The 27,841-nt window shown below is 38.2% G+C and overlaps 1 protein-coding gene across 14 annotated transcripts in view; it reads left to right on the top strand.

The window, feature by feature from the left end:
- Positions 1-22,464, top strand: part of MLIP (muscular LMNA interacting protein) — a 293,648-nt gene extending 271,184 nt beyond the window's left edge. For 13 of the 14 annotated variants that reach the window (XM_049716240.1, XM_049716228.1, XM_049716234.1 and 10 more), the window contains 2 exons: positions 9,395-9,448; positions 20,555-22,464. In XM_049716240.1, the coding sequence (XP_049572197.1) occupies positions 9,395-9,448; positions 20,555-20,560 (60 nt within the window). In that variant the 3' untranslated portion in view covers positions 20,561-22,464. The remainder of the gene's footprint in view (positions 1-9,394; positions 9,449-20,554) is intronic. The other variant, XM_049716238.1, reaches the window with a different exon arrangement.
- Positions 22,465-27,841: the final 5,377 nt, after the last annotated feature.

The raw sequence follows: 27,841 nt of genomic DNA, 5'->3' as shown, positions 1-27,841 counted from the left end.
AATCATTGGGACATCTTAAAACTTTGGGACTATATTATTAGGAATGCATGTTTATGATGGTCACATCTTCCTGTTCAGTGAGTTTTTTTTACCAGCATGTAATTATTTTTGGTCCCTTATAAAACTTTTTCTTGAATTCCATTTTAAAGATAATAAGGCTGCACTTCTAGTTTTATCTTGGCTCATATTGGACAGATACATCTTTTCCTCCTTTTTTTCAATTTTTATATGTCTTCTTGTTTGTGTGTGTCTCTTACTGAGCGTATATTCTCCCATCTTGATTTTTTATTTTATCACAAGAGACTTCTCTTCGTGTCTGAGATTATCTTATTGCATGACATTAATTCTGCCATATTATTTTACATTTTCCATTACTATAATTTCTTATCTCTTCTTTCCAGTTTTCCATCCAAGAGATATGGGTTTATTAGCATAGAATTTATTCATCCTACTTTGTTGTTATGGTTGCCCTTAGCTTAGGGCTCATATTCACTTTTATACACCCCTGTCAATATCTATGTTTTCTCCCAGGAAGACAAGTTCATTTGGTCCCTTCCATTATCTTTCATCATGTTCATATTGTCCAATTCTAGATTTTTATTTCTGGGATTTTATGGTTATAATTTCTCTCTTTCTTTCCCATAGCTTTTTGTGGCTTTTTTTTATGGCAATGATACACTTGCTCAGGGTGTTTTATTACCTTACCTTCCTATATCTTTTGCTCCCTCCTTCTGTGTTTATTTATCTTCTTATTTGAGTCCTTGGTCCAAGAAAGTTTTAAGGTGGGTCTTTATTTGACAAATATTCTCAGGCCCTGTATGACTGAGAACATATTTTATGCTTCTGTATTTATATGATATTTTATCAGTGCATCTAATTTTAGGTGATAAAAATCTTAGACAAATATGGTAGCATTTTTACCCTGATTTTCAAAAGGTATCACTCACTCTTTGGAATGGCTGAAACCTACTAACATAACATAACTAAACATAGAGTTTTTCCATGGGTTTTTAGCAACCAGTAAATACCCCACCTATTTCATGATTTTTAACTTGGATAAAGAGATACCTTGATGTTAGGATGTGGTTCTAGCAGGAACGTAGCAGGGAGTGAAAGAAGACAGTCTCCAGAGGGGAGGTCTTAGATTACAACAAGGCTCCAGAAAGCAAGGCTGTCGGAATCCCTCAGGAATGGCTGCCATCTAAGACCAAGTTGCAGCGCCTGGCAGGACAATATAGTTGGGGCAGGGGCCGGTGGTGGGGCCGAGAATATGCGTGCACTGAAAGCTCAAAGGCATATAACTGACATGATAAGAGTGTTAGGAGGTGCTTACATCGTTCCTGAAATGTGGCTTGGAATAATGCAGAGGGAGATGTGGGGATGAAGGAACAAGGTCCAAGTCCAGGGAGGCAGGACTGGCAGGCACCATGCAGGAGGCAGCCTTCCACTTGACCTGTAGGCTTACTGTCCTCAGCTCATCTGCCTACCAACGATTCACATGTCCTCTCCCTCAAAGATGCTGCTGGGGTTGTCGTTTTAGGAGAGAGCAGAGTGGGGTCTGGTCCGGGGTCTCTGGAGGTGATGGGGGCACAGACTGACCCCATCACAGTCATGCCTGTTCTTCATCTTCAGAAACACTTCCAAATTTTTATGATACACCAGTTGACATCTCTTGACATACTCCTGGGTTCTAGGGTAAGTTTCTTGCAACTAGTTACAAATTAGGAATAGCTGGGGTGGGGCAAAGGCAGGGCAGGGATTGTATGTCACATTGGAATAAAATGGCTAATACCCTTTCTGTTCTATAGAAGAGAGAGAATAGAGGGAGAAAAATTCTGCCAACATTATCTTTTGTGAAGGAGACATTTGGTTTATGATTGTACTAGAGTTAGTACTAGATTCTGAGAACAACTGAAAGGGATGTTTTGCCTGTAGTACTAAGCAACTAATTGTGCCCTTAAAGGATAGAGGAAAGAAAGAGAACAGCAAATATGCTTCCTTGTCAATTCCAACTTCAGGTTCTGGAATTTATTCTGAGTCCTAAAATGTTGTTAGAAGGTAGATTTTGCTTCCTTTCCATTCCAACCCGGGAGCTGTGCAATGAAGAAAGTGAATGAGGTAATTAATCCCCCAGGGGATTAAGATTTTTCAATTAAGAAAGAAGCAACTTTAGATGAAAAATGTGAGTAAACACGGGGAGGTGGTGTTTGCCTTCAAAACAGGATGAACACATAGAAGAAAAAATTCCATCCTGCTGCCTTTTTGAAGGTGGTCTTTTGAGGAAGAGGGAATTCAAATGTGTCCCGAGTCTGGGCCTCCTAGGGTGGAAAGAAAAGGCCAAGAATAAAAAATAGTATAATTGCGGAATTTACAGCCATATCTCAAAAGACCTATTACAAAGATCAGAGCAGAAAATTCCTGTTTTCTTACTGGTATAAGACTCAACTGGTCCTTAGACACCCATATAATGATATTAATGATCAGAACTTAACAGGGAGTTGCCTGTGGGTTTTTAAAACAATTAACATGTACCAAATTCCAGCTCAGCATTTGAGAATATTCAGGGAATACCCAAAGGAATGCTGTGCAACTTCATAGTGTTTATAAAACTTCACACACGGAGCAAGTGGCACAGCTAAGAACTGATATTAAAGATCCCAGGTAAGATTCCATGGAGGGGTCATTTTTACCGTCCCTGTAGGTGTAACTTCTGCCTCAGCTGTGGCTCAGTGCAGGAGATTCCAAAAAGGAAGAACTCTTTTTTTTCAGAGACAGCATCATTTATCAATGAAGAGATTTTTGCTTCATCCAAGGATAGAAGGAACTGGCAATCACCTAGTTAGCACCCAGAATTTAAAGATGAGAACACTGAGGTCCAGAGACAGAATGGTTTTTCCCAGTTTACATCAGAAGGTAGTGACATAGACAAATGTGTAAACATTTGGGCATCACCCAAAAAAGATGCTGTACCTTTAAATTCTAAAAATAAATATTCACGCTACTGAAGTTTTATAATTAAAAAAAAATCCCAGGCTAATGCAGATGAAATCTTTAAGACATATGGATAGGAGTGGCATGTTTCTGATCATCATGAAAGTAGGTGTGTCCTCATAGCACATATCGTGAACTGACCTCATTAAGGACAAACTCAGAGCACTTCCCATGTTTTGTTCCAGGAATAGAATCTTTTTTTTTTTTAATGCACATAGTCTAATCTCCTGACTTTTTAAAAAAAAAATAAAGTATAATTGATTTAATACAATGTTGTGTTAGTTTCAGGTGTACAGTAAAGTGATTCAGTTATATATATATGTGTGTGTGTATATATATATATATATATTCTTTTTCAGATTCTTTTCCCTTATAGGTTATTACAAGACATTGAGTATAGTCCCCTGTGCTATACAGTAGGTCCCTGTTGTTTATCTATTTTATATATAGTAGGTGGATATGTAAATCCCAAACTCCAAATTTATTCCTCCCCCAACCCCTTTCCCCTTTGGTAACCGTAAGTTTGTTTTCTATGTCTGTGGATCCATTTCTGTTTTGTATATAAATTCATTTGTATCATTTTTTTTTAGATTCCACATATAAGTGATATAATATGATATATGTCTTTCTCTGGCTTACTTAGTATGATAATCTCTAGGTCCATCCATGTTGCTGCAACCAGGCATAGAATCTTGAGCAGTAAAATCAACCAACTAGTGCTAGCATATTATGGACCCTGTCCTCTAGCAGCTTGCAGTCTTTCTGGGCAATGAGACAGACTCATATTAAACAGCCTTGATTCATTTAATGAGTATTTTCAAGGGCTTAATCCTTGACTTCCGAAGTGGAGCTGATGCAGGCAAAATCCCTGCACAGTAATTCTCTAGCCTCGGTTTCTGATTTTCTCACTCGTTTGGTCCATTCATTCTGAATTTTCTCCTTATTTTCCCATCAGCCCAACGGTGAGTAACTTCTTTTCAGCTACTTACACCACATGAACTGTGTCTCTCTTATCTCTATGACAAGAATTATCCTGTAGATTTCAGCCTCTTGGGAAGAGATTCCTTCCTATTTCTAGACCAGGTCTGATTTATCTGTGATGAACCCTCCTAGCACTCTGAACTTGCCCTTCAGAACACATTATATTGTGTTTGTTTCCGTATATTCCTGATTATATAGTTAATATCTTCCTCTCCCACTGCACTGTGGTCTCCAAGAACAGCGAGGATGCCTGTTCACTTGCTGTCATATCTCTAACATCCAGTAAAGTGTCCGGTACACGAGCACGTACTCAATAAAAAAGTGCTGTGGTAAAGTATTTAATTACACAAGCACAGTGTAACTTAACTGACGAGGACATTTTGAATACAGCTAATTTCAGTTGTGAATAGGTAAATATTTGAAAAACATCAATTCCATCAGTTCATACAAAAATCTTGGCTGTGGTCTCTCTCCTCAACTTATGGTATTGTTGGTCTCAGCTGAGACCCGTTAGAAATGCAGACGCTCAGGACCCTCCCCAGACCAGCTGCGTCAGAATCTGAAATTTACAGGACTCGCCAGGTGCTTCCTATGGGCTGGGATGTGTTGTAAATCAGAGATTAAAAACCCAAGTGTTTTGTTTGGCCAGGCAGATCCCCTAGGTGAGTGAAGTAGATCAGACATTTATGTATAAGCATGATCATAGGTGACTTCTGACCCTTGACTTCCCTCACTGGGAGTGGTGGGCACTGTGTTGACCTGGAGATTAGCTTCATCTAACAGGGACAGCCATGTGCATATCAAGATGATTGCAGGCCTAGGGTTGCAGGACGCTTGAGCAGTTCAAGAGAAAAAGACCCAAAACTGCAAGTAGAATCTGTGGACTCAAGCACTGACAACTAAATTCAGTTCTTTTTATTTATTATTTTTTCTTTTTTTAAAATTAATTAATATACAATGTGTTAGTTTCAGGTGTGCAGCAAAGTGATTCAGTTATACATACACACACACACACACACACACACACACACACATATATATATATTCTTTTTCAGATTCTTTTCCATTACAGGCTATTAAAAGATATTGAATATAGTTCCCTGTGCTATACAGTAGGTCCTTGTTGTTTATCTGTTTTATATAGAGTAGTGTGTATCTGTTAATCCCAAATTCCCAATTTATCCTCTTTGGTAACCATAAGTTTGTTTCCCATGTCTGTGGGTCTGTTTCTGTTTCGTATATAAGTTCATTTATATCACCTTTTTAGATTCCACATAAGTGGAATCTTTGGTAACCATAAGTTTGTTTCCCATGTCTGTGGGTCTGTTTCTGTTTCGTATATAAGTTCATTTATATCACCTTCTTAGATTCCACATATAAGGGATATCATATGACATTTGTCTTCCTCTGTCTGACTTTAAGCAGAAGAATCATGAAAGACTTAAGCCGAATGCACACGTGCCATAGTGCTGGTTGAAACGTCTCTAGTTTGCAAAATTTCTTATCAATGAAGAGACTTTGGGGAATGCAGTAAACAATTCTAAGTCTTCACTAATGCAGATTTCTCTTTTCTCTATTTCATTCCTTCTCTCTTTCATTTTAATTTATTTATTCAATACACATTCTGTGTCTCCTGTGCTGAGTGGTCCCTTTGCCAGGTACAATCGACCTAAAAGTGAATAGCATCGAATGTACATGACATGCAGTGGCTCACAATCTCACGATGACAACACTGTACTCAGGAAACACAGTGCTTTATGTAGGTATCACTGCAATAATTGTCACGTCTATTTCTGAGAGATGTTCTTAAGAAGGTTACACTGTAGCTTGAGTGGTTCACAAATCTCAGTGGGAGACAGAGTAGGGGGGGACAGCTTCCTGAAGACAAATGGAGCAAAGGAGGTTTACAAGAGGATGTGGTTCAGCTAAAAAGCAATCCCGAGGAGTGAATTCTGAATAGCAGGTGTAGCACCCTCAGTGATTTAAAAATGGGAACGTTTCTTGTGACACTTCATCATTTTTGGAAGGCAAGAAAATCTACTTCATCTTTGCACAGGCGGGAGAGCTGTTTCACAAAGTTACAGCTCTGAATGCCATTCCTCGGGTAGATTAAGACTTAATTGATTTCACCACATTCGGCATATTTTCTTCTTTTCTAGTTGTAGGATTCTCTCCAGTTGGTTGGAGGTAATTTTATCTGTCTTTGTCAGAGAAGTTAGCTCTGGAGATGCAGTGACATTTATGAGAAAGCCCCACACGGATAACAAACACTCCACAAGGCTTTATATTTGTGTGGTGGCAGCTGTGATAAAGAATGTAATAAAACTCAACCGAAGATTTCATTCAAATACAGCTTGTTGATTAGCCCACAGTGGTGAGTGAGCAAAGGTCTGATGATGTTATACAATATCTGGGACTGGAGTTTCCATCCAAGATGAAAGGATGTTTTGTCTCATTTCACTCAAGCTTTCCATTTCATCGATCCATCTATGTTGAATAATGGTCTGATGATAAAATTTGTAACTTTTCAGGTTTTTTTTTTTTTTTGAGACAAAATAGTAATTTGTCCTCTAGAACACTCACCACCAAGTAAACAGGTTTGGAGGACTCTCTCTGTCTTCCTGTATCCACTGACTCTGGATAACAAGCCATCCACCTATATGGAATTTATTTCAATGTTTTAGTGTCATCATTCTCATTCTGACTGTGAGAGGATGTTCCTGCCATATTTGTTCTCCCCATATGACATCTCCAGACCTCATGTTTTACAAAACCTCTGCATTCTGCACACATACCAACTTCAACAGTATTCCTCTGGAACATTTTGTAGTTTTTCTTCCCTAATCAACAAAATATCAATGTGTCTGCCTGATGCTCCTTCACTCACACTAGAGAGTAGGGGGGCCTAGAGTCACCCAGGAAATCTTGAATTTATTCTGTTCTCTAAGGCAACTCTTTCATTTAGACTTTCTTCTTTATTCTCTGTCTCTCTGATTACTTACATAGTTTCCAACCCCCCTCCCCCATCTATATTCTGCACATCAGCCAGGGTGACATTATTTGACATGAAAATCTGATCACACGTGTCCCCTTCTTGCTTGGAGATTCAGTGGTTTCTCACTGCCTAGAGAATGAATCCCAGACTCCTCGTCTGACATACGAACTTCATTGTCTGTGTCTCCTGAATGAAGACACCAGCTACACCAACCACTCCAAACTGCTTCTGACTCTGACACTCTTACACATGGCTTTCCCTTTTGCAAAATGGCACACACACCACTCCCTCCCTCTGTCTCCCCGCTCCTGTCTCCCGAGCTTCTTCCCAGTGACATGTTACCACTTCTTACTGCTTTGAAAGAATGGTCTCCAGAGACTGTCACTCTGGATTCCAATCCTGACTCTGCCACTAGCTCTGGACCTTGAAGAAGTTATCCTGCCTCTTGGTGCTTTTGTTTCCTCATCTGTGAATCAGGGTAAAATTAGCGCTCACCTCACTAGGTTGCTGTCAACACTAAATAAACAAATACATATAACGAATTTATCATGTGAGTACACAATAAATTACTATGACTAACTCCATTAACAGTATCACATTTTATGTAATGTTTTTGGTCACCTTGAGGATAATAAGAAAGCAAACCTATTGGGACCCAAGATCATAGAGGAAAGCATTCCAAAGCCAAATATAAATGATTTGGGGATTAACAATTAATTAGGATCAGTCATTTGCTGTTCTCTTTTGTTGGTTAGCATAGTTAATACATAGTTTTTGAAACTGAAGATTAGAATAAAATGGATTTAAATGAATGAATACCTATATTGGAAAGATGGGATAGAATGTAAAATAGATATCACATAATTACTCAATTGCTTTTCCAATCTCAGTTGAATATTTTATTGGGGCAACAACATTTTCAAACTTTAGGATGTTTATTCTACTCTATATTAGGAGACTAGGAGAATGGGGATTTGCCATGGTACAAACTTCAATGATTCATAGAATTATCATACCATTTAGCCTAGGTATGCTAAAGATTTTGCTGTCTCTAGGACCAATTGTCTTGGTCTGAAGTTTGAAGGGGTACATAGCATCTGATCCTAAGCCAGGTTTACAATCTCAGGGGACCCTGATGAACAGGAGAAAGTAGGTGCTTTCAGCTGATTTTTGGAAAACTATTTGAATCTCTAGCTGGCTTAGGGACAGATCATGTTTCTATTTAAGGTAATGGTCTCAGGAAGCTGGGATCCCTGATGTTATGACACGCCAAGAATTTCATAGTTGGGACAGAGTTTGATGGTTGGAATTTAACGAAGCTCTAGCTTTAAATAAAAGCAGGCTCCTTTCCCTCTAGAACAGAGGGAAAGTGAGATGGGACCTCCTAGGCCTCCCCAGCAGCCTCTGGTGATGTCCTCCTAGGGCCAAGGGTGCATCGCTAGGACCCCCGGAATCGCCCCGGAGCATCAGGGGCAGATCACTGATCCGATGATTTATTGATCAAATCAGGACCAGGTTGAGAGTAAAAGGGAGCCAATTATTTCCACAGCCCGGATTTGCCCAGGATAGTTGTAGAACCTGGGGATGCTCCAGTAAAATCAGGTATTATGGTTACTCTAATGTTGGAGTGAGGAGAGACGGTTAAAAAATAAAGGGGGTAAGCAGATTTATTATAAATGATTGTTTTCTCCTTGTCTGTGTCCCTCATTCTGTCTCTTTTGCTTGCATATCTATGACTTTTCTTCTGTCTGAATAGGTTTAAGTGTATGTATAGTGCTCAGAAGACCCATGCAATAATAAAAATTCCTATATAAACAAAAGAACCTCCCTCTGTTAAAGTGTCACTGTGTCGTAAACTGCATGATAATAGTGTCATCTGGTAAGATTACAATGTTTATGAAGTCCTTGTGTTTTGAGATTCTTAATGTTTACAATAATGCACAATGTTTTACATTTCACTTAAGCGTTCACTACAGATGCATCTGCATTGCAGGTCTAAGCGTGATTTGTCTCTTTTGCTTTGGAGCTTTTCGATTTGAGAGCTATTGTGACAGTGGTAACATAAATTTAACTTTGTTTCCTCTCTCTGATAACTGCCAGTGTGTTTTAACAATTCATTCATTCAATAAACATTTAATAACTGTCTATGCTGTGTGCCAAACACTGTTAGAGTTTATGTGGGACACAGAGATAAATAAGATGTGGTCTTAGGCTCCAAGGATTCACCATCTGCTAAAATTTTTTTCTATGTTAAGAATATCTTCCTTTGTTTTTAATAACAATCAAATCTTAATGTTTACATTGGTAGAATGTGATCAGCAATAATATACTTACATCATCATTTAACTGTCAACTTAAATGAAATTTAAACATTTATCTCTCCTTACTTCTATCCCTGTTCACTTCCTGGGCGTCTTTTCTGTGAAGTTGAGTCATCCAATGATGGCTATTCCGGAACACGAAACTCTTGATTCCGAAGAGGTAAATGGAAGATACAATTGAGATCTGGTTATCTGTTTCCATGTGATATTAGGTTGTAGAAATAAGCCAATCTTATTTTTTAAAAATATTAATAAAATCAGTTTTTTTTTTTAAAAAAAGAAAGAATGAACTGGTCTACTCTGATAGTCACATGAGTAAATTCTTGCTGCTTCTCAATGTAGAAGTTGTACTAGAGGTCCCCATGTGTGTAGCACCTTGGTCACAAACTAACTTCTTTCCCCTCTGTCTTCGTGATTTTCTCTTTGGATTCATATGTGAAACCACTGTTGTCTTCTTTTTCTAGGATATCCAATAATACTTATATGTGTCTTCTGAGTCAGAGGTCTCAGGACCTCGTGGTAGCTCAGTTTCCCATCCCCCAAGTGAATTTTGCATATGGCGGGTAGCATACAGACCAGCGTGTGCCATCTCAAACATACCTCTGAATTTCATGCAGTGTTTAACCACTTTCACATTTTGAGCTAACAGATAAAAATAAATGCAAAAAACCTTTTTATTTTTATAAATGTTATGCCAAAGAGACACGAAAAAGTTTTGTAAAAAAATTTAAATTTTGTGTTAAGAGCAAGAATAACTGAACAATGTTTTCTTTTTCTATATCCCTTCAGACAAAGTGGTAAATATGGAAAAAACAATGCTTTTTAAAGGACTTATCTTTAAGATGGTAAAAAGTGAGCTTATTCATTCATTCCAGATACCCTCACAAATGAGGCCTGCTCAGTTTTGTAGCCTCTAAGTTTAGAAAAAATAGTAATAATACAAAAGAGCAATAAGAATAATACAATTCCAAATAAGGTTCTAAATGAAATCTGAATATTTTGCCAAGCATATTTTCCACAATTTAGGTGTATTTCATAAAGTCACATCCCTATTTTTGTAAATTTTGAAACGTATCATACAGGACCAATGTGTCTCTCTGCTATACTTTAGTCATTAAAATATAAAGGCATGTTATGAATAGGGGTGAATTTGTATCCTTGACCATATCTCTGATTTTTTTAAAAAATCAGGATTATTGGTGTAATGAGTATGGACATATGGGAAACTGTTGATACATGTAGCCAAGTTGCATTGCTGAACAACTGTAGTAATTCACCTTCCCAGAAACTTGTTATAATACCTGTTTCTGTGTACTATATATCTGTCAGCATTGAGAATTATTATAATTGCCAATTTATTGAGAGTTTATTATATGTTACCATGTTATGCACTTTAGATGCATTATTTTACTTAATCTTCACAAAACATTGTAAGTTAAGTATTATTGTTCCCATTTTACAGATGAGGAAACTGGGGCCAAGAGAAATCCATTTATTGCCTAAAGTCAAATAGCTGACAAGTGTCTGTACAGTCAGGAATGGGATCCAGATATGACTGCCTGGGGCCTATGCTCTTAAACAATCTACTTTCCTCTATCCAGCTATCTTTATCTAAATCTCTATCTATACTATTTAAATCTTTTTCCCCTTTAAAATCATGCTTTAAAATATTTGCAGTTTAAAAGAGGAAATTATCTTTCATTTTTATTTGCATTTAAAAGTTCTATCTTTTTCTGTTATTCTTGTCTATTTTGCTTTTGCATCATGTTAAGCATTTATCTACTGGTCTAGTAATATTTTTATTATTGAGTTGTAAACTCCCTTTATATATTAAGGAGATGAACTCTGTCAAATGTGCCAGCTCTTTCACTGTGATGGTGGCAAATTGTGTAATAGTAAAACAATTGGACAAATATGTAGTTCCAAAAAAAGGAGAAAGTTTGAATAAATTTTGTACATTTTCAATGAATGTTAAAAAATAATCAAATGTTCTCTTTCAAACATCATAATTTTGGCTCAAGCTTACAGAGACTACAGATAGAAATAAGAATGTTTCTACACAATAACAGAAAGTCAGTTGGTTGTTTAAATAACAAAAGCATCTGGTTCAGATAACAAATGCTGAATTAAGAGAATCTTATGTAATGTGAAAGACTCCATTGCTGAAAAGAACAGAGTAGATGTAGTATTTACACTTTGGGGGCACCAGTTATCACAATCCTAGAGATAAAACTTAGCATTAAGCTAGTGGATAAGATTGTGAAAAACTGATTTCAACTTTCATGTTTAGAATATATAAAGCAATACCATAAAAACCCCTACAGTTTGAAGTTTAACAGTTGTGAGAGATAGTGAGTTACTCTTAGTATTAAAAGAAATGTACACACACACACACACACACACAAAAATCACAAAATGGAATATTACTCGCCATAAAAAAGAACAAAATAATGCCATTTGCAGCAACATGGATGGACCTAGAGATTGTCATACTGAGTGAAGTAAGTCATACAGAGAAAGTCAAATATCATATGATATCACTTATATGTGGAATCTAAAATTTGACACAAATGAACTTATTTGCAAAACAGAGATAGACTCATAGGTATAGAAAACCAGCAAGGTTACCAAAGGGGAAAGAGGGGGGATAAATTGGGAGTTTGGGATTAACAGATACACACTACTATGTGTAAAATAGATAAACAACAAGGTCCTACTGTATAGCACAGGGAACTATATTCAATATCTTGTAATAACCTCTAATGGAAAAGAATCTGAAAAAGAATATATATATATGTATATATATATATCTGAATCACTTTGCTATACACCTGAAAATAACACAACATTGTAAATCCTATACTTCAATAAAAATAAATAAATATATATCAAACTAAAAAAAATAAAAGAAACATAAATAATTAAACTACCATTTTATCCACCTAGTATGCTGGGTTTTATGTCTTAGTTATACTGGCACATTTGGGAGCAATTTAATAACGTTTTACAATTCCTTATGATATGTGATCAGACTGTAATATTTACCCATGTATTTTTCCCAAACCCTCTTTTTGATATGTATTTACCCACAAAATAAGAAAACTACCTGTTTTTATAAAGCACCAAACAAGAAAACTACCTGTTTTTATAAAGCAATTCTCGTCTTATAACCATATGAACTAGGGAGTAAAGCTAGTTACAAATCCAGTGCAATTAAACACTCATGGAAGAACCTTGATCAGATCTGAGAATTTCCCTCTTCGTTTTCTCTCATTTCCTAAAGACAGCAGTCTCCCTTTCTTACTGCCAGACTCCTGTTTCTTGCATTTGATCCTGCTATTTGTAGACACTAGTTTTTCAAATAGATCAGTAATTCATTTAAAAACAGAGACCTCAGATTTATCTGATTTAATATGATCATCATTTTTACAAGTCCTATGATTTATGAAATCCATTTAAAGACAACTAACTCAAAATGACAATTTGACTTCTCATCTAGGTCAGTGGTTCTCAGCTCTGGCTCAACATTAGTATCTCCTGGGACTTTTTAAAATCCCCAAGAACAGGGTTCCACTCTAGGAAAATGAAATCAAAAAACTTAAAATAGAACTACCATATGACTCAGCAATCCCATTACTGGGCATATACCCATAGAAAACCTTAATTCAAAAAGACACATGCACCCCAATGTTCATTGCAGCACTATTTATAATAGCCAGGACATGGAAGCAACCTAAATGTCCATCAACAGAGGAATGGATAAAGAAGATGTGGCACATATATACAATGGAATACTACTCAGCCATAAAAAGGAACAAAATTGGATCATTTGTAGAGATATGGATAGACCTAGAGACTGTCATACAAAGTGAAGTAAGTCAGAAAGAAAAACAAATATCATATATTAATGCATATATGTGGAATCTGAAAAAATTAGTATAGACAATCTTATTTACAAAGCAGAAATAGAGACACAGACATAGAGAACAAATGTATAGATACCAAGGGGAAGGGGGTGCTGGAATGAACTGGGAGATTGGGATTGATGTACATACACTATTAATACTATGTATAAAATAGATACCTAATGAGAACCTACTGTATAGCTCAGGGAACTCTACTCAGTGCTCTGTGGTGACCTAAGTGAGAAGGAAATCCAAAAAAGAGGGGATATATGTATACGTATAGCTGATTCACTTTGCTGTACAGTATAAACTAACACAATACTGTAAAGCAACTGTACTCCAATAAAAAAACTATCAATCCAAAAAAAAAAAAATGTCTTCACTGGTCCCTTGATAAGTTTTAGATTCTCTTTAGAAATCAGAGAAATTGAAATGGAAAAAAAAATCTCATTATTGCTCTGGTGCTCTTAAAAGCACGTGTTTTTTTTTTTTAAAGCAATGCTTAAAAGTATTTTTTAAAAGTCAAAATCAAAGTAAACTGTTAAGCTCAAAAAAAAAAAAAAAAAGGAATCTCTGGAGGTGGGCAAATGCTGGTTTAAAATCTCCACCGGTGATTTACATGTACAACAGGAATTGAGATCCTCAAATTCTATCTCCTTCACTGGCAGTCTAGAAAAGTCAATCATTTGGAACCTTGGAAACACAAATTTGAAAGTAAAAGCAGGAGGATCATAAGAAATGGTGTTTCAGGGAATGCTTTGAATTAATAAAAATTTGGGTCACAAATTCTTCCTGTCTGATGTCATAAAAGTTTAACCTGTACTTTAATCTATGGTAGATTACTTCTGAGATATCTGTTCTATGCTGAGATTCACTGTAATTGAGTTAGTAAAACCTAATGCTTTATGCTTCCTTTGACATTCTACACAGGTTTGGAAAATACTTAGGCTGGGGTCAGGCATAGCATTTGTTGTGAGTTAAGTCTGAGGGCTAGTACTTCCAAAGAATGTTTTATTTAGCATTTTATTTGGCACTTTAAAAAATACTTGGCCACTGATTAATCCTCATAGAAGAAAGAGAGACCCCTAAACAATGGACTTAACCATTGTGATCAGCTGGTTGATCAATTTTCAAAGGAAGATCATTTTCATATATTTTTCTTTTGAGTGTGCTTGCATTTATTTTTTAAATTTTATTGAAGTATAGTTGATTTAAAATGTGTTAATTTCTGCTTCACAGCAAAGTGATTCAGCTATACATATATATACTCTTTTTCATATTCTTTTCCATTATGGTTTATCACAGGATATTGAATATAGTTCCCTGTGCTATACAGTAGGACCTTGTTGTTCATCCATCCTATATATAATAGTTTGCATCTGCTAATCCCAGACTCCCAATCCTTCTTCCCTTCTCCCAACCCCTTGGCAACCACAAGTCTGTTCTCTATGTCTGTGAGTCTGTTTCTGCATCATAGAGATGTTCATTTGTGTTGTATTTTAGATTCCACATATAAGTGATATCATATGGTGTTTGTCTCTTTCTGATTTACTTCGCTTAGTATAATAATCTCTAGTTCCATCCATGTTGCTGTAAATGGCATTATTTCATTCTTTTATATGGCTGACTAGTATTCCATTGTGTGTGTGTGTGTGTATATATATATATATATATATATATATATATATATACCACAACTTCTTTATCCATTCCTCTGTTGATGGACATTTAGGTTGTTTCCATGTCTTGGCTATTGTGAATAGTCCTGCTATAAGCATAGGGGCACAGGTATCTTTTTGAATTAGTTTTGTCCAGATATATGCCCAGGGATGGGATTTCTGGATTGCATGGTAACTCTATTTTTAGTTTTTTGAGGACCCTCCATACTATTTGCCATAGTGGCTGCACCAATTTACATTCCCACCAACAACTGTTGACACCAATGCAGTAATCTCCAAGTAGGTGTACATATGACACCATCTAATTTAAAGCAGACTCTCTGCCTGAGATAAATGCTTTTTGATTATAGTTACTTAGAAAAAATTAAATTCCACTAGCAACCATAATTTATGATTGTATTCATCATATCTGGTGAATTCAGCAACTTGGATCCACAACACGTCTCTATACCCACTTCTCTCTCTACAGGTTTAAATGTGAAAGTCATACTGGGGATGAGATATAAAGCGACCTGCCACTCTTCACATCACCTGCTACACTCAGTCCTAGGCCTATTTTATTTTTAACTGAGGGTCAATTGATTTTCAAAAACATGATTAAACGCATTTGGTTCTGACCTTTCATATCCACTTGTTATTAACACAACTGGAGAGCTAATCATTCACTACCTGCCCACAGAACACATACTAGGCAAATTCTTCTCCTGTTATCTTATTCCTTCTCTTTGCGGATTTTTAATAAACACTTCAGGGTTCCCAAGATAACAATTCTGCTGGCAAGGTGACCATCTAGGATTGATTTGTTCCTGCAGTGTATATAAACTGCAAAACAAAAACAAAAATATAAGTTTTTGTGTTCATTTTATTTTGAATACCAGAACCTCCATTGATGACTCGAGTTCTAATTTTATGGGACAGGTGTCTCATTCCTTTATCTTTATCCTCCAGATTAGAACACATAAAAGAGAAAAATAAGTTATTTGTCCATGGAAGCAACTCTCATTTTCTGGTTTGATTTAAGGGTAAAAATGAAATTACCAAGAGGAATGGGCCCACTCTATTCTCTTCAGGCAATTTCCCATAAATATTATTCACCAAAATCAAGCTTTGGTAAATCTTGGATTGCAACATTCAAGGTTGTAACCGTAGAGAAGAACTTGGTATCTGGATATTTTTAACTGCTGATGAAAAGAAGATTCATATGCTTTGATCGACAACTTGCTAGAGGGCCAGGGTAAATCTGTCTTATAAAGAAACCTCATATGAATACCTGAATGAGTAGCTACCTTGCCCAGCCATCCAGGTGGGCAAGAACATTCTGACAACCAGATTTAGCAACAGTGGACCCCATCAAGATGACCTTCCTGTGTTGTAAGCCCACAGCCTGTGTTGAGGAAATAAAATTTAAATATATATATATTTGCCAACCCAGGAGTCCTCTTCACAAAGGTGGTAGAGAAAGAAAACACTTATATTATTGACTAAGCATTCAAACCAGAATGTGATACCTATCACAAACACTAAGAGACTGAAAAGAGAGAAGAAATCTCACGCTTCATATAGCCGAGCAGGTGTAACCCATTATATATATGTTCTCAAGATAAACAATAATTCAATTTATCCTCAAGTAAGAGGACTTGACAAGCACCATTTATTACACACAGTTCATCCTAAATCACCTGTTAATTGGGGGGACCATCTATGTTAGTTCATTGGCTTTACCCAAAGGAAAAAGAAACTTCTCATATCTTTATGACAGGAGGTAGTTTTATAACTTAGAGCCAGGTGTCAGCTAAAGTTAGGCTCCCACCCTCCCTCAGAAACTCGGAGAAACTCGGAGATAAGGCTGCTATCTCCCTCGGATGTTTACCTTCAAAGGAGATGGTTCTCAAGTCCTTGAGACTTTCCTGAGTCTCAAAGCTGACAAAATGCCCATCTAGTTTTCACAAGGATTTATCACCATTTCAAAGAGAGGAAAATGTACTTATAAAGACAGTTTTCTAAAATAAATTGCTCTAGGAACAAGGGAGGGAAATCTCTTCACTTATTTTCAACAAGGGGAATTAAGTCTCTTTTCGAACGTTTCTCTTTGTCCTTACACCTGGCTGACATGGGGCAGAACTGAAATCTCAGAGTCTGGCCCTGAAATAGCCACTAAAAAGAAAGAAGTCTCACTGATTTTTCTTTTCTAGGGACTCCGTTGATAATACTGTAGGAGAAGTGGGGGTTTGACAGTTTGGGGGTTTCTCCTTCAAAGTCTTTTCAAGAGCTTAATGTTGATTTTTATATTGTAGTGAATCACAGTAAAAAGCTGAGCAGAAGTCAGAAAGTAGAAGGACAGACATTCCTGTGTGTGCTAGTTTTTCAAGATAAACAAACAAAATAATAGAATCAGGATTAATAACTATGTGGAGGTCAGGTAACCCAGATATTAAACGGTTTTGACCCCAGATTCAATATTGTCTTTCCTAGAGTTAATTATATCCACATTCTCCACCTACCATCCTACCTTTGCAGGACCTTAGCTAATGAACATCTTATCACTTCTGGCTTACAGATAATAAATTCTGATACTAGATCTTGTATTTTTACACCATAGTTAGTAGTTATGTAAATGTCCAAAATATATTTAAAATCATTCAGAAAAAAATGAATATGTAGCTGTCAATAAATTATGATATACATTTTCTGGAAATGACAATTTGCTCTGGTTTCATCTTTATAAAAACATATATGTAGATCATGCTGCTTTCATTTGGCAGATAAGAATATTCAGAGTTGGTTATGTATTAAAAGGGAAGGAAAAATCAATTTACACAGCACATTCTTTAAGAACGTTCTTTCTGTAATATTGGATTAAAGTTTCACAGCTACATTATTTATTACCCAAAGTTAACTCTAAGCAAAACAAATTTTGGAATGTGACTCCCTTCAAAATTACGATTTTGTAAATGTCTTAAGGTCTTTCTTATTTATATTTTCTTATCCAAAATAACTCTGTTGTTCAACTGGTGATAGGATATAATACTGAGCCTTCACTGTCAGCGGTCTAGTCTGAAAATAATGATTTATTTATTTTATTAATGATCTCCATCTTTCTTAAATGTAGACATTTGATTTTCCCAGGTTATTCAGCTCTTTACCTATACTCAGATTGGCAAAGCAAAGTAGAAACGCCACAAAAGGCCCAAAATCATGACTCTACCTGTCATTGCATCATGCCATTTCAAACCAGCTGCTGAATCGTGGTGGCAAACATTACTTTGACCTTCCATCGCATTCAGGAAGAGCTGAGAAATAGTGCTCAGTTTGCCAGCCTGGTGTCAGAGGATGAGGTACTTATTCCTCTTCAATCTCATTTAATTATTCCTATAATTATAACATCCTACATTTGAAAGATAATTGAGAGGACATTTAGTCCAATATTTTATTGAATGTTATAATCCCGTATAGCCTTATAAGTCTTCTGTTGAAACTCTTCTGGTGACAGAGAGTTTACCATTTATAAGCCAGACGTGATATATGTTTTAATATGGATGAAACAAACTAATGACTGCATGAACAACAACAAAAAAAAAACAAGAAACATTGAACAAACGAGGGTTTAGTTTCAAACACTGTGGCCTTGGGCATGATATTTAATCTTTGGAGCCTCAATTTCATTCTCTGTAATATGAGATCAAAGGATTATGGTGAAGATTTGCATTCATGCATGTAAAGTGCTTAGTATTGATATGTAAAATAAATAGCCCTTCATAAAGATTAGCCAAAGAAGATGATTTCTTTAAATCTTTTGTGAGAGTAAATACCAAATGTTGTTACTCTCAGGAAAATCAAAAACATGCTAATTTTTATTTGTTAGAAAGAAAAGGAGGAATTGAGGCTTTTTCTCCTTTCATTCGAAACCTTCAGAGAATTACAGATGATGAAAGCTACAACTCAGTTATTTCATGACTATTGATTTTCTGTGGCTAGAACAAATCAGTGCAGGAGTGAAGCTACTTCTTGTTTTAGCAACTTTTCCTCCACCTACTCCTTCTCATCTAACAAATACAGCTCCTCTTCCATGATGCAGGACGTGTCCTGTTTCACCATCCTGCTCAGCCACTTGGCTATGCCACCTGCAGTTTTCCTGTCTGCTTTCCTTATGCCTTGCACATACCCCATGTCCACCCTGGAGCCAACTTTGAGCCACAGCTTTCTCAGACGATTGCTTCTTCACCCTGTGATCCAGCCCAGGACAAAACAACGAACCAAACAACCAACAACGAACCAAACAAACAAAAAAACAACTTATTTACAAAACAGAAATAGAGTCTCAGATGTGGAAAACAAACCTATGGTTACCAGGGGGAAATGGGAGGGGGGAGGGATAAATTGGGAGTTGGGGACCGACATATACACACTACTATATATAAAATAGATAATGAATAAGGACCTACTGTATAGCACAGGGAACTGTACCTAACACTCTGTAATGACCTATATGCGAAAAGAATCTAAAAAAGCGTGGATATATGTATAACTGATTCACTTGACTGTACACCTGAAACCAACACAACATTGTAAATCAACTGTACGCCAATAAAAATTAAAAAAAAAAAAAAACAAACAGGGCTTCCCTGGTGGCGCAGTGGTTGAGAGTCCGCCTGCCGATGCAGGGGACACAGGTTGGTGCCCCGGTCTGGGAAGATCCCACATGCCGCGGAGCGGCTGGGCCCGTGAGCCATGGCCGCTGAGCCTGTGCGTCCGGAGCCTGTGCTCCGCGACGGGAGAGGCCACAACAGTGAGAGGCCCGTGTACTGCAAAAAAAACAAAAACAAAAAACAAAAAACAGAGAGAGTTGCCCAAAGAAGAGAAACTGACCTCCCTCAATTTCCACCAGCCATTTTGGGATGAAATGCTCCTTTGACAGCCATGCATTGGCACCTGGAAATACAAACTTATGGTCATTTCCTTCCACTGATGTCATTTCATCACATTGTTCTATTAGAGTACAGTTTTAGAACTAAATTTCTCTTTTGCCCTCCTCTCTGATATTTTCTTTTATACTTCTTTCTCGACTGGTATGATCTGCTAATACCAATCTCCACTCAGTTAAGTTTATCTTGTCCGCTCCAGACAGTGTAACCCTATCAAATACAGATTGATGGATAAAGAAATCAGTGCAACCACTCCACTCCATACTCCATAGCAAGAGGTTCATTTGCTGTCTCTCACTTTTGTAATGTTCCCTTTTGTGAAAGCTGGGACTTAATCCAATCCCAGTTCACTTTACCTCCTCCGTGTTTTAGAGGTTACATTTTACGGAATGATGCACTCAGTACTAAAGGAAAAGGTAACCAAGCGATTGAAAGGTGAGGAGGTGTGGGTGGGTTATGGCAGGGCTGTTCCTTAAGGTGGCATCAGCCCCTCAAAGCCATGGTCACCCCTCTCAGTAGGCCAGAACTGCCCTGCTGAGCTCTTGAGAGATCAGGGTCTGATCTGAAGATACAGCTGTGTGTCTTTATCCTGCCATTAACTGTATAACAAGAAAACAGCTACTGAGGAAAAAAATAAACAAAAACTTCCTACTCCAAACCATTTTTTTATATGAGATGCTACACCTGAATATGAATGGGGCATAGTTTTTAAAATTCTATATCTCCATTAACCTGACTACTATTTTCTCTTATTTTGCAGCAATGAAGATGAAGAAGTGAAAACCCAGACTGGGCTGAAGCTTTTTGGAGTGCTGGTGCTAATCACTTGCTAGATTTAACTTTTATTACTATTTTTTTTCAGTCTTAGTGTTTCCTTTATGAACTGCAGTGGAACTAAAAAAAAAGTTTCCTGCAGGCATATAACATGGAAGTACTCACTAATACCTGACATAGGAGATATTTACCTACAGTTTCTCCCACCACTGTTAGAGCCTTGAATGCCTTCTAGTAAGCTGACAGCAATATTAACATGCCCCTCTATTTAGCAGCCAAATCACAGGGAAATAGAAGGATGGGTGTGACGATTTTTCAACACCAGTTTTTTTTGTTGTTGTTGTTTTTTGCGGTATGTGGGCCTCTCACTGTTGTGGCCTCTCCCGTCGCGGAGCACAGGCTCCGGACGCGCAGGCTCAGCAGACATGGCTCACGGGCCCAGCCGCTCCACGGCATGTGGGATCTTCCCGGACCGGGGCACGAACCCGTGTCCCCTGCATCGGCAGGCGGACTCTCAACCACTGCGCCACCAGGGAAACCCAACACCAGTTTTATTTAATGCACACATTACTCCCTGAATCAAGATTTATTCCCCTTCTGCTTAATTTCTTTTTCATGTAAAAAAAAAGAACAGCAACTTTTTAAAAAGGAGCCCCTGCCTGCTTTCAGGAGTTCATTGGGGGAGCTCTTGAATGTGAGAAAGTTGGTATTTTCACAAAACGCATGCTATTTTCCTGTTCTGTTTGGGTTCTGTGCTTGATGGGACAGACAGTCATGTTGAGGTGGTGTTGCTGGAATGTTTCTAACATCACTGTCTCTCTGACCATCACCACATGATTCTTGCAAAGGCTACTTCAGTGTTAGTTTGTACCCATAATCTTGGGAGCAGCCAAGACTATAGAGCAAACCACACTGTTGGTGACAATCCCGGAGCCAACCTTCAGCAGGCCCAATGCCCACCATATTGGCCGTGGTCTCTTTTTTCCCAGCTGCCATCCTCAGTATCCTGTGCTCACCTTTTCTAAGTGGTTTCCTTTTTTCTAGCCTTCTACTGGGGCAACACACTAAGGAAGAGTCCACAATAGTTCTGGACAGTGAGCTCCTGGTAGCAGAGGACTCTCAGTAGAGACTATACCCTCGCACACAACACATGCTCCCCTGGGAGCCAGCTCTGTCTGAGCCATGGCTCCCTCAGACCACTGCTCCATCACCCCCATCATCCTGCCACAGGCCATTTTGGAAGGCTCCATTGCCAGTCATCAGTTGGCACCTGGAAACACAAAGTTCTCATCATCTCCTCCATTAGTGCGTGAGAAGCAGTGGAACCTTAATAAAGCTTTCTGCTCTCTCTCCTCCCCTAAACAAAAATCTCTACCTGCTAAATTGTGTGAGGCATCACTTTAGATTATTGATAACCATCTCTAGTATTCAGTGTGCTCTGATCATGTGTCAGGCACCATGAATTTGATTTAACCTTCACAATGAGCCTGTGAGACAAGTAATAGTATTTTTCAGATTTTATGTTTGTAAGAATAGGCTTCAAAAGGTTAAATCAAGTTAGTAAGTGGTAGAGACAGAATTAACATTCAGATAATCAGATTCTAAGACCAAGTTATTTATTCAATCATTTATCCATTCATTTTTGACTTTGAGAATGAAAGGTTGAGTTGATCACACTCCCTAGTTCATTGCTGTTTTAAGTTTGGGCAAGACCCCCTCTTCTGTGTACTTGTTGATTGGATGACTGATTGATTAACTTTTATAACAATTTCTATCTTCCCTTCTGCTAAAAGCACACATTCTTGTGTTTGATAAATATTCTTTACCTATATACGTTTTGAGGATGTGCATTGTTTTTCTCTGCATATGTATTTAATAAAAGTAAATGACATTATAGTTTATATTTTGTTTCTTTTCTTTTTCCACTTAGCACATGGTTTTTAAGCTCTATCCACATTGTTCTATAAATACCTAATGGATTGTTTCCTCACAGCTACCTGGGGTGCGGTCTTCACATCTCACCTGCCCACCTGCCCCACGGTGAGCTGTCAGGATGCATCCCTCTACCAGGAACAGCTGTGATGTGTATTGTTGCATGTAACCCCCTGTGGACCTTTGTGAGAATTTCTCTGGACTACATACCCAGGTTTAGAATTGTTTAAGTCTGTATGTGCTTAATTTGATGAAGTGCTCCCAGACTGCTATTCTCTAGAATGCATGTCCTCATTTTTATTCCCACCAGCAATGTGTTAGGGTTCTTATGTCCCTGAGTATCTCTCTACTTGGAGATATGAGCTTTGAAACCTCAGGCTTTACCATCTTTGAAGGCAACTTATAAGACAGGAAATTTGTTTGAATATGGTGTCCTATTCACCTTAGGTTTTCCAATTCTCAGAGACTTCTAGACCCTCTAACTCAGCGCAGTTGTTACTTAGGTGTTATTGTTTTCATATAATCGATGAAAGCCTTATTTCTGAAGGATTATTTGACTGAGGTCAAATAAGGTAGTGATGGATAAACCTAGCACAAGGCCTTTTGGCTTTCCTACTATGCTATTTCTACCAAAACAACCTGCATCCGAACATCATAGTCCAATCTGTTCAGCTTCTCAGCAAAGATCAGAGTGTTGAGACCATGAAAACAGGATGGACAAGTTGGTTGCAGGGAGAACATGGAGAACAGAGTGCTTTTCAGGTTGGTTGGTACTAGCATCAGTGTCCTGAGCAGCTTAGGAGCACAATGATTCTTGTGAGGAGGAAGGAGGTGGGAGTAGGTAGAGTGGAACAGACAGATGCCGAGGGTGTATCTTTATTTGGGTTCTGTGGCAAGCAGATTTGAAGACAAGTATTTAGCGTGATGAGTTTACCTGGGAGGTGACCATAGGCATCCCTGGTAACGGAGTGAGGCAGTGAGTCAGGGGAGGGAAAGAACCAGTAAAGAATCCATCAGAAGGCCAGTTACTACAGTGGATGACTGGAGCTCCTCCCCCTGGAGCTCAATCCCCCTGTGCAGGGAGGTTCTAGGACACAAGGTTGAATATGTCTCACAGTTGATTCAACTCAGAGGAAAGGAAACTGGGGTTGTCATTCTAAAGCTGGACTATCAACCTTTACTCAGCCCTGATTTCTTTCTTTGTAAAGTTTTTTTTTTTTTTTGACTTTTCATGATACATTTCTAATAGGACTCATTATTTCCTTATGAAATTTTAATTTGGAAAAAATGGGAAGTCTCTTGAATATTGTTCTTTATAGTCTCTGAAGAACATACAGGAAGGAATAGTTAATGGAAAGCTTAAGGAATAAGGGGAATTCTCAGGATTTTATTTATTAAACAAGCAGACAATTCTGCAATTAAGACTAGGAACAAAAATCTTTCTTTAACTCGACTGCCCTGGATTTTCACATTTGAAATAATCTTTCTCTATTAGAAATTAAATAAACTGTGTGAGAAGGTCATTTGGTTTGTAAGAAGGAAAGATTGTTTTCCTAAAGCAAGTCTAGAGGCCTTAGAATAATTAAATAGTAATTAGGAAATATTATTGAATTTGTTTAAAATATATATATATATATATATATATTACATTTTGGGGACTTTCCACATATTCCTGTGGTATGTCATAAAATTATAATTCCCTCATACTTTAGAACATATTATTCTCAATATATTTGACTAGAAATCCTTTTTCTTTATTTTATACTTTAATGAACACACTTTATTTTTGTAAAGGTTTTCTAATGGATTTATTTGGAATTGTTCAATATCACTTAGGCACCTGAGTCTAGACTTTCCTTAACTGAAAACTCTGGGAATAAATTTTAAAAAAATGAAGCTATACAACAGGCAAAGGAAGCTTAGTAAATAATGTAAATAAAAGACAAGATTTTTCCAGGGGGCTACAGATGGTGACTCAGATACTGAACAGAATCTCTAAAATGAAAACAGTGAAAGATTCAACCCAATGGAAAAAAGAAATCCCTGTGCAATATTTAGCTGAAAGCATGCCTCATGGCAGTTCCAATAGAGAGGCAAAATTCTGGATAATAATGGGGATGGGACTGAAAAACTTTCCTCTGTCATGTTCTCCCTCATCGCCAGGCTGCCTGAATTTGAAACTCATCCTAGGCTCTGACCTGACGCTTGCCCGAGGGGCTGATCCCTTAACTCTAGGGACCTCTATGCTAGAAAATTTGCCATATTCAGGTCTCTGGTGCAGCTGTGATCTCAAGCCCCAGGGCTAACCTACACAGCAAAGGGGATGGGGGAGACTTGACCTTAGACCATTTGGGAGTCTCAATTTGTGGTTATGAATTGAATGATAAGCTATGGAGAAGGGGACCTGTGCTTTTCACTCTGTCTCAGAGTATGGGGAGAAACAGTGAAAAGTGCTGTGGGACGAAGTGAGAGAGTGGCATGGACATATATACACTACCAAATGTAAAATAGATAGCTAGTGGGAAGCAGCCGCACAGCACAGGGAGATCAGCTCGGTGCTTTGTGTCCACCTAGAGGGGTGGGATAGGGAGGGTGGGAGGGAGATGCAAGAAGGAGGAGATATGGGGATATATGTATATGTATAGCTGATTCACTTTGTTATACAGCAGAAACTAACACACCATTGTAAAGTGCCAATAAAGAGGTTAAAAATAATGCACTTGACTATCTGGAAAAAACTCCCAAAAAACTTTTTTGTTTCTATTGACTGGCTATGTGAGAGGTGTGCTTCCTTTAGAAGATCTAAATGGAGCAGAATATACAAAGCTGAGGTTGCCTGTCAGTTGTGAAACCCAAAGTCACGTTTGTTTTATAAGATACCTTTTTAGGCTTATTACCAGTATTTCATGTCCGGCCCTCTCCTGAGTAGTAAGTGATTTATCTCTACAATTAATAGGAAATATAAGTGGAAACCTGCAGCTTGCATCCTACTTCCATATATGCCTGGAGACAGAATTTAACTAAGAAAATATGCTTTGTACACCTGATAAGGTTATGCTTTGTTGAATTGCCCTGGGGAGGGAGTTTCAAATATTTCCTGCGAAGAGTGTCCTTGGCTGTCAGGGCCAGTCCATACACAACCTCAGTGAAGGTTTCCCTGGCAGACACTTCCCAGTCAGCTCTCAGGGCAGGAAAGCTGTTCAAGCTGACATCTCATGGCCTGGGCATTGGCAGTGTCACAGCCTGTTAGCACTATCACCAGATTTGGGGATGGGAGTAGGGTAGACAGGGAACAAAAGCAGATGGGGTGTCAAATCAACCTTTCATTTTTAATCCAATCACAATTCTCCAGTTTCTGAGTGCTTCTCAACTTACAAACTTACATCACAACACACACACACACACACACACACACACACACGCACATGCACACTCTCACACACACACATTCTCTCCCTCACATACCTATACACACACACTAATAGTTGCACTGTACTTCAACACTGACAGCTGAGTTATAAGTATTCTTTTTTTTCCATTCTGATGGCTCTAGAATAATCTAAACATAATCCTGAACGTTATAATACAAACCAGTGAGTACCAATATGATGGTTTATGTAAGCTTTTATAGAGATCCAAGGTGTAAGGGGTTGAGACAACTCTTCTCAGCCAGAGTGGAAAACATCTGACATCAGTTTCCCCAACCCCCATCCAGTACTCATGAAGCATCCTTTCCTGATCATGGTCTTGAGCTACGGAGTCTGGGTTTGGGTTCAGAATCTCCCACACAGAGGTCCAAGCAGCCATAATCCAATGGCTGTAATTCACGTTCAAGAGGAAACCTGTTATGACTCCTGCCCTGATGTATTGCAAGTTAGCTCTTGGACAACACTTTCCTCTGTGCTCTTATTCCTCCTCCCCAAGGACTGTTCCCTCTGATTGTCTAAATCAACCCAGGTCCCCTGTACTCCCCTTATCCCTGGGCAACTGGGGCTGATGCTCTGGAATCTCCAGTTTAGGGGTGGCTGAGCTTTGAAGTGCTTTCTTCAAAAATGTCTGGACCCCTCTTTAGGCTGGAATGAGTACAGGTCAACAACACCACCCAAATGGGGCATCCTGAGTTTGGGTAGGAAACATCATAAGCTCTAGCTAGACCCTGTATCTCCCATTCAGGGTATCTCAATCATCTACATCATACTTGGGGCAGCTAGGTCCTCTAAGATGCATAGAGATTTATGCCTAGAGTGTTGTCCCATGGTTCTGCAGCCAGGCCCCAGTTTTAGGAAATTGGTCTGGTGAATGGATCATTCTGGCTGCCCTATGTGTTATTTCTTCCCCAGAATCATGCAAGATTGGACCTCTACAGGGTGCTGACAGGCTGATTTCTGCTGACTCAAATTGCTTATATAGGTACAGGCTTCACAAAACATAGTCTTCCTGAAATGTTGACACCTTTTGTGTTCTACTGCATCTTTCCTTCCTCCCAATTTCTAAAAACCACTATTTTTTTTTTTTCTGCAGAAAAGTCCTCCCAATATTTTGCTTCTAAAATTAAAACCTACTTGTCCTAGTTCCTAGTGCCATTGGAACCCACTGTCATTGATGGTGTAAGAAGAGACTTGATTCTGGTCCATGAAATTTAAGAGGAAATCTGCTCAGGGTCTTCTAGTAAGAATTACTTAGCTCTTAGAAAGAGACACAATGGGGTGGGGGAGGGGAAGTCAGCAAGATGGCAGAGTGTTGATGGCAAAACCCAGCCTCTGTGCACCTACGCCAAATTGAATCTCGGAGACAGAGTTTTGGGTGAATTAGAAAAGAATAGCTTTATTGCAGGCGCCAAGCAGAGTCCAGGCAGCTAATTCTTTAGAGACCCAAACTCTCTGAAGGCTTTCAGGGAAAGATTTATAAAGACAGGATGAGCGAGGGGGTTTGTGAGGTGTGTGATCAGCTCCTGGACATTCTTCTGATTGGTTGGTGGTGAGGTAATTGGGAGTCAGCATCATCAGCCTTCTGGTTCCAACCGGTCTGGGGTCTATGAGCTTGTGAGCAGCACACAGTTAACTTCTTCCACCTGGTGAGGGTTTCAGTATCTGCAAAACTACTCAAAAGACATGGCTTAGAATATTATCTATAGTCCTTGAGGAGGAACTGAAGGTCCTTGACTTTGTTTAATGGCTAAAGTATTATTATTTTGTCTTGCTTGACTGTTTTCCTTTCTTTCTGCCTTTCTCACTTTTCTCACTTCTGCCTTTTCTCACTTCTCTGATTAAATATATTCTTTGACTAAAGTTTTTCTACCTGCCTTTTCTCACTTCTCTGATTAAATATATTCTTTGACTAA

The sequence above is a fragment of the Orcinus orca genome, chromosome 10 (genome assembly GCF_937001465.1).
Source record: "Orcinus orca chromosome 10, mOrcOrc1.1, whole genome shotgun sequence".
NCBI lineage: Eukaryota > Metazoa > Chordata > Mammalia > Artiodactyla > Delphinidae > Orcinus > Orcinus orca.
This window is presented reverse-complemented; position numbering and strand designations above follow the sequence as displayed.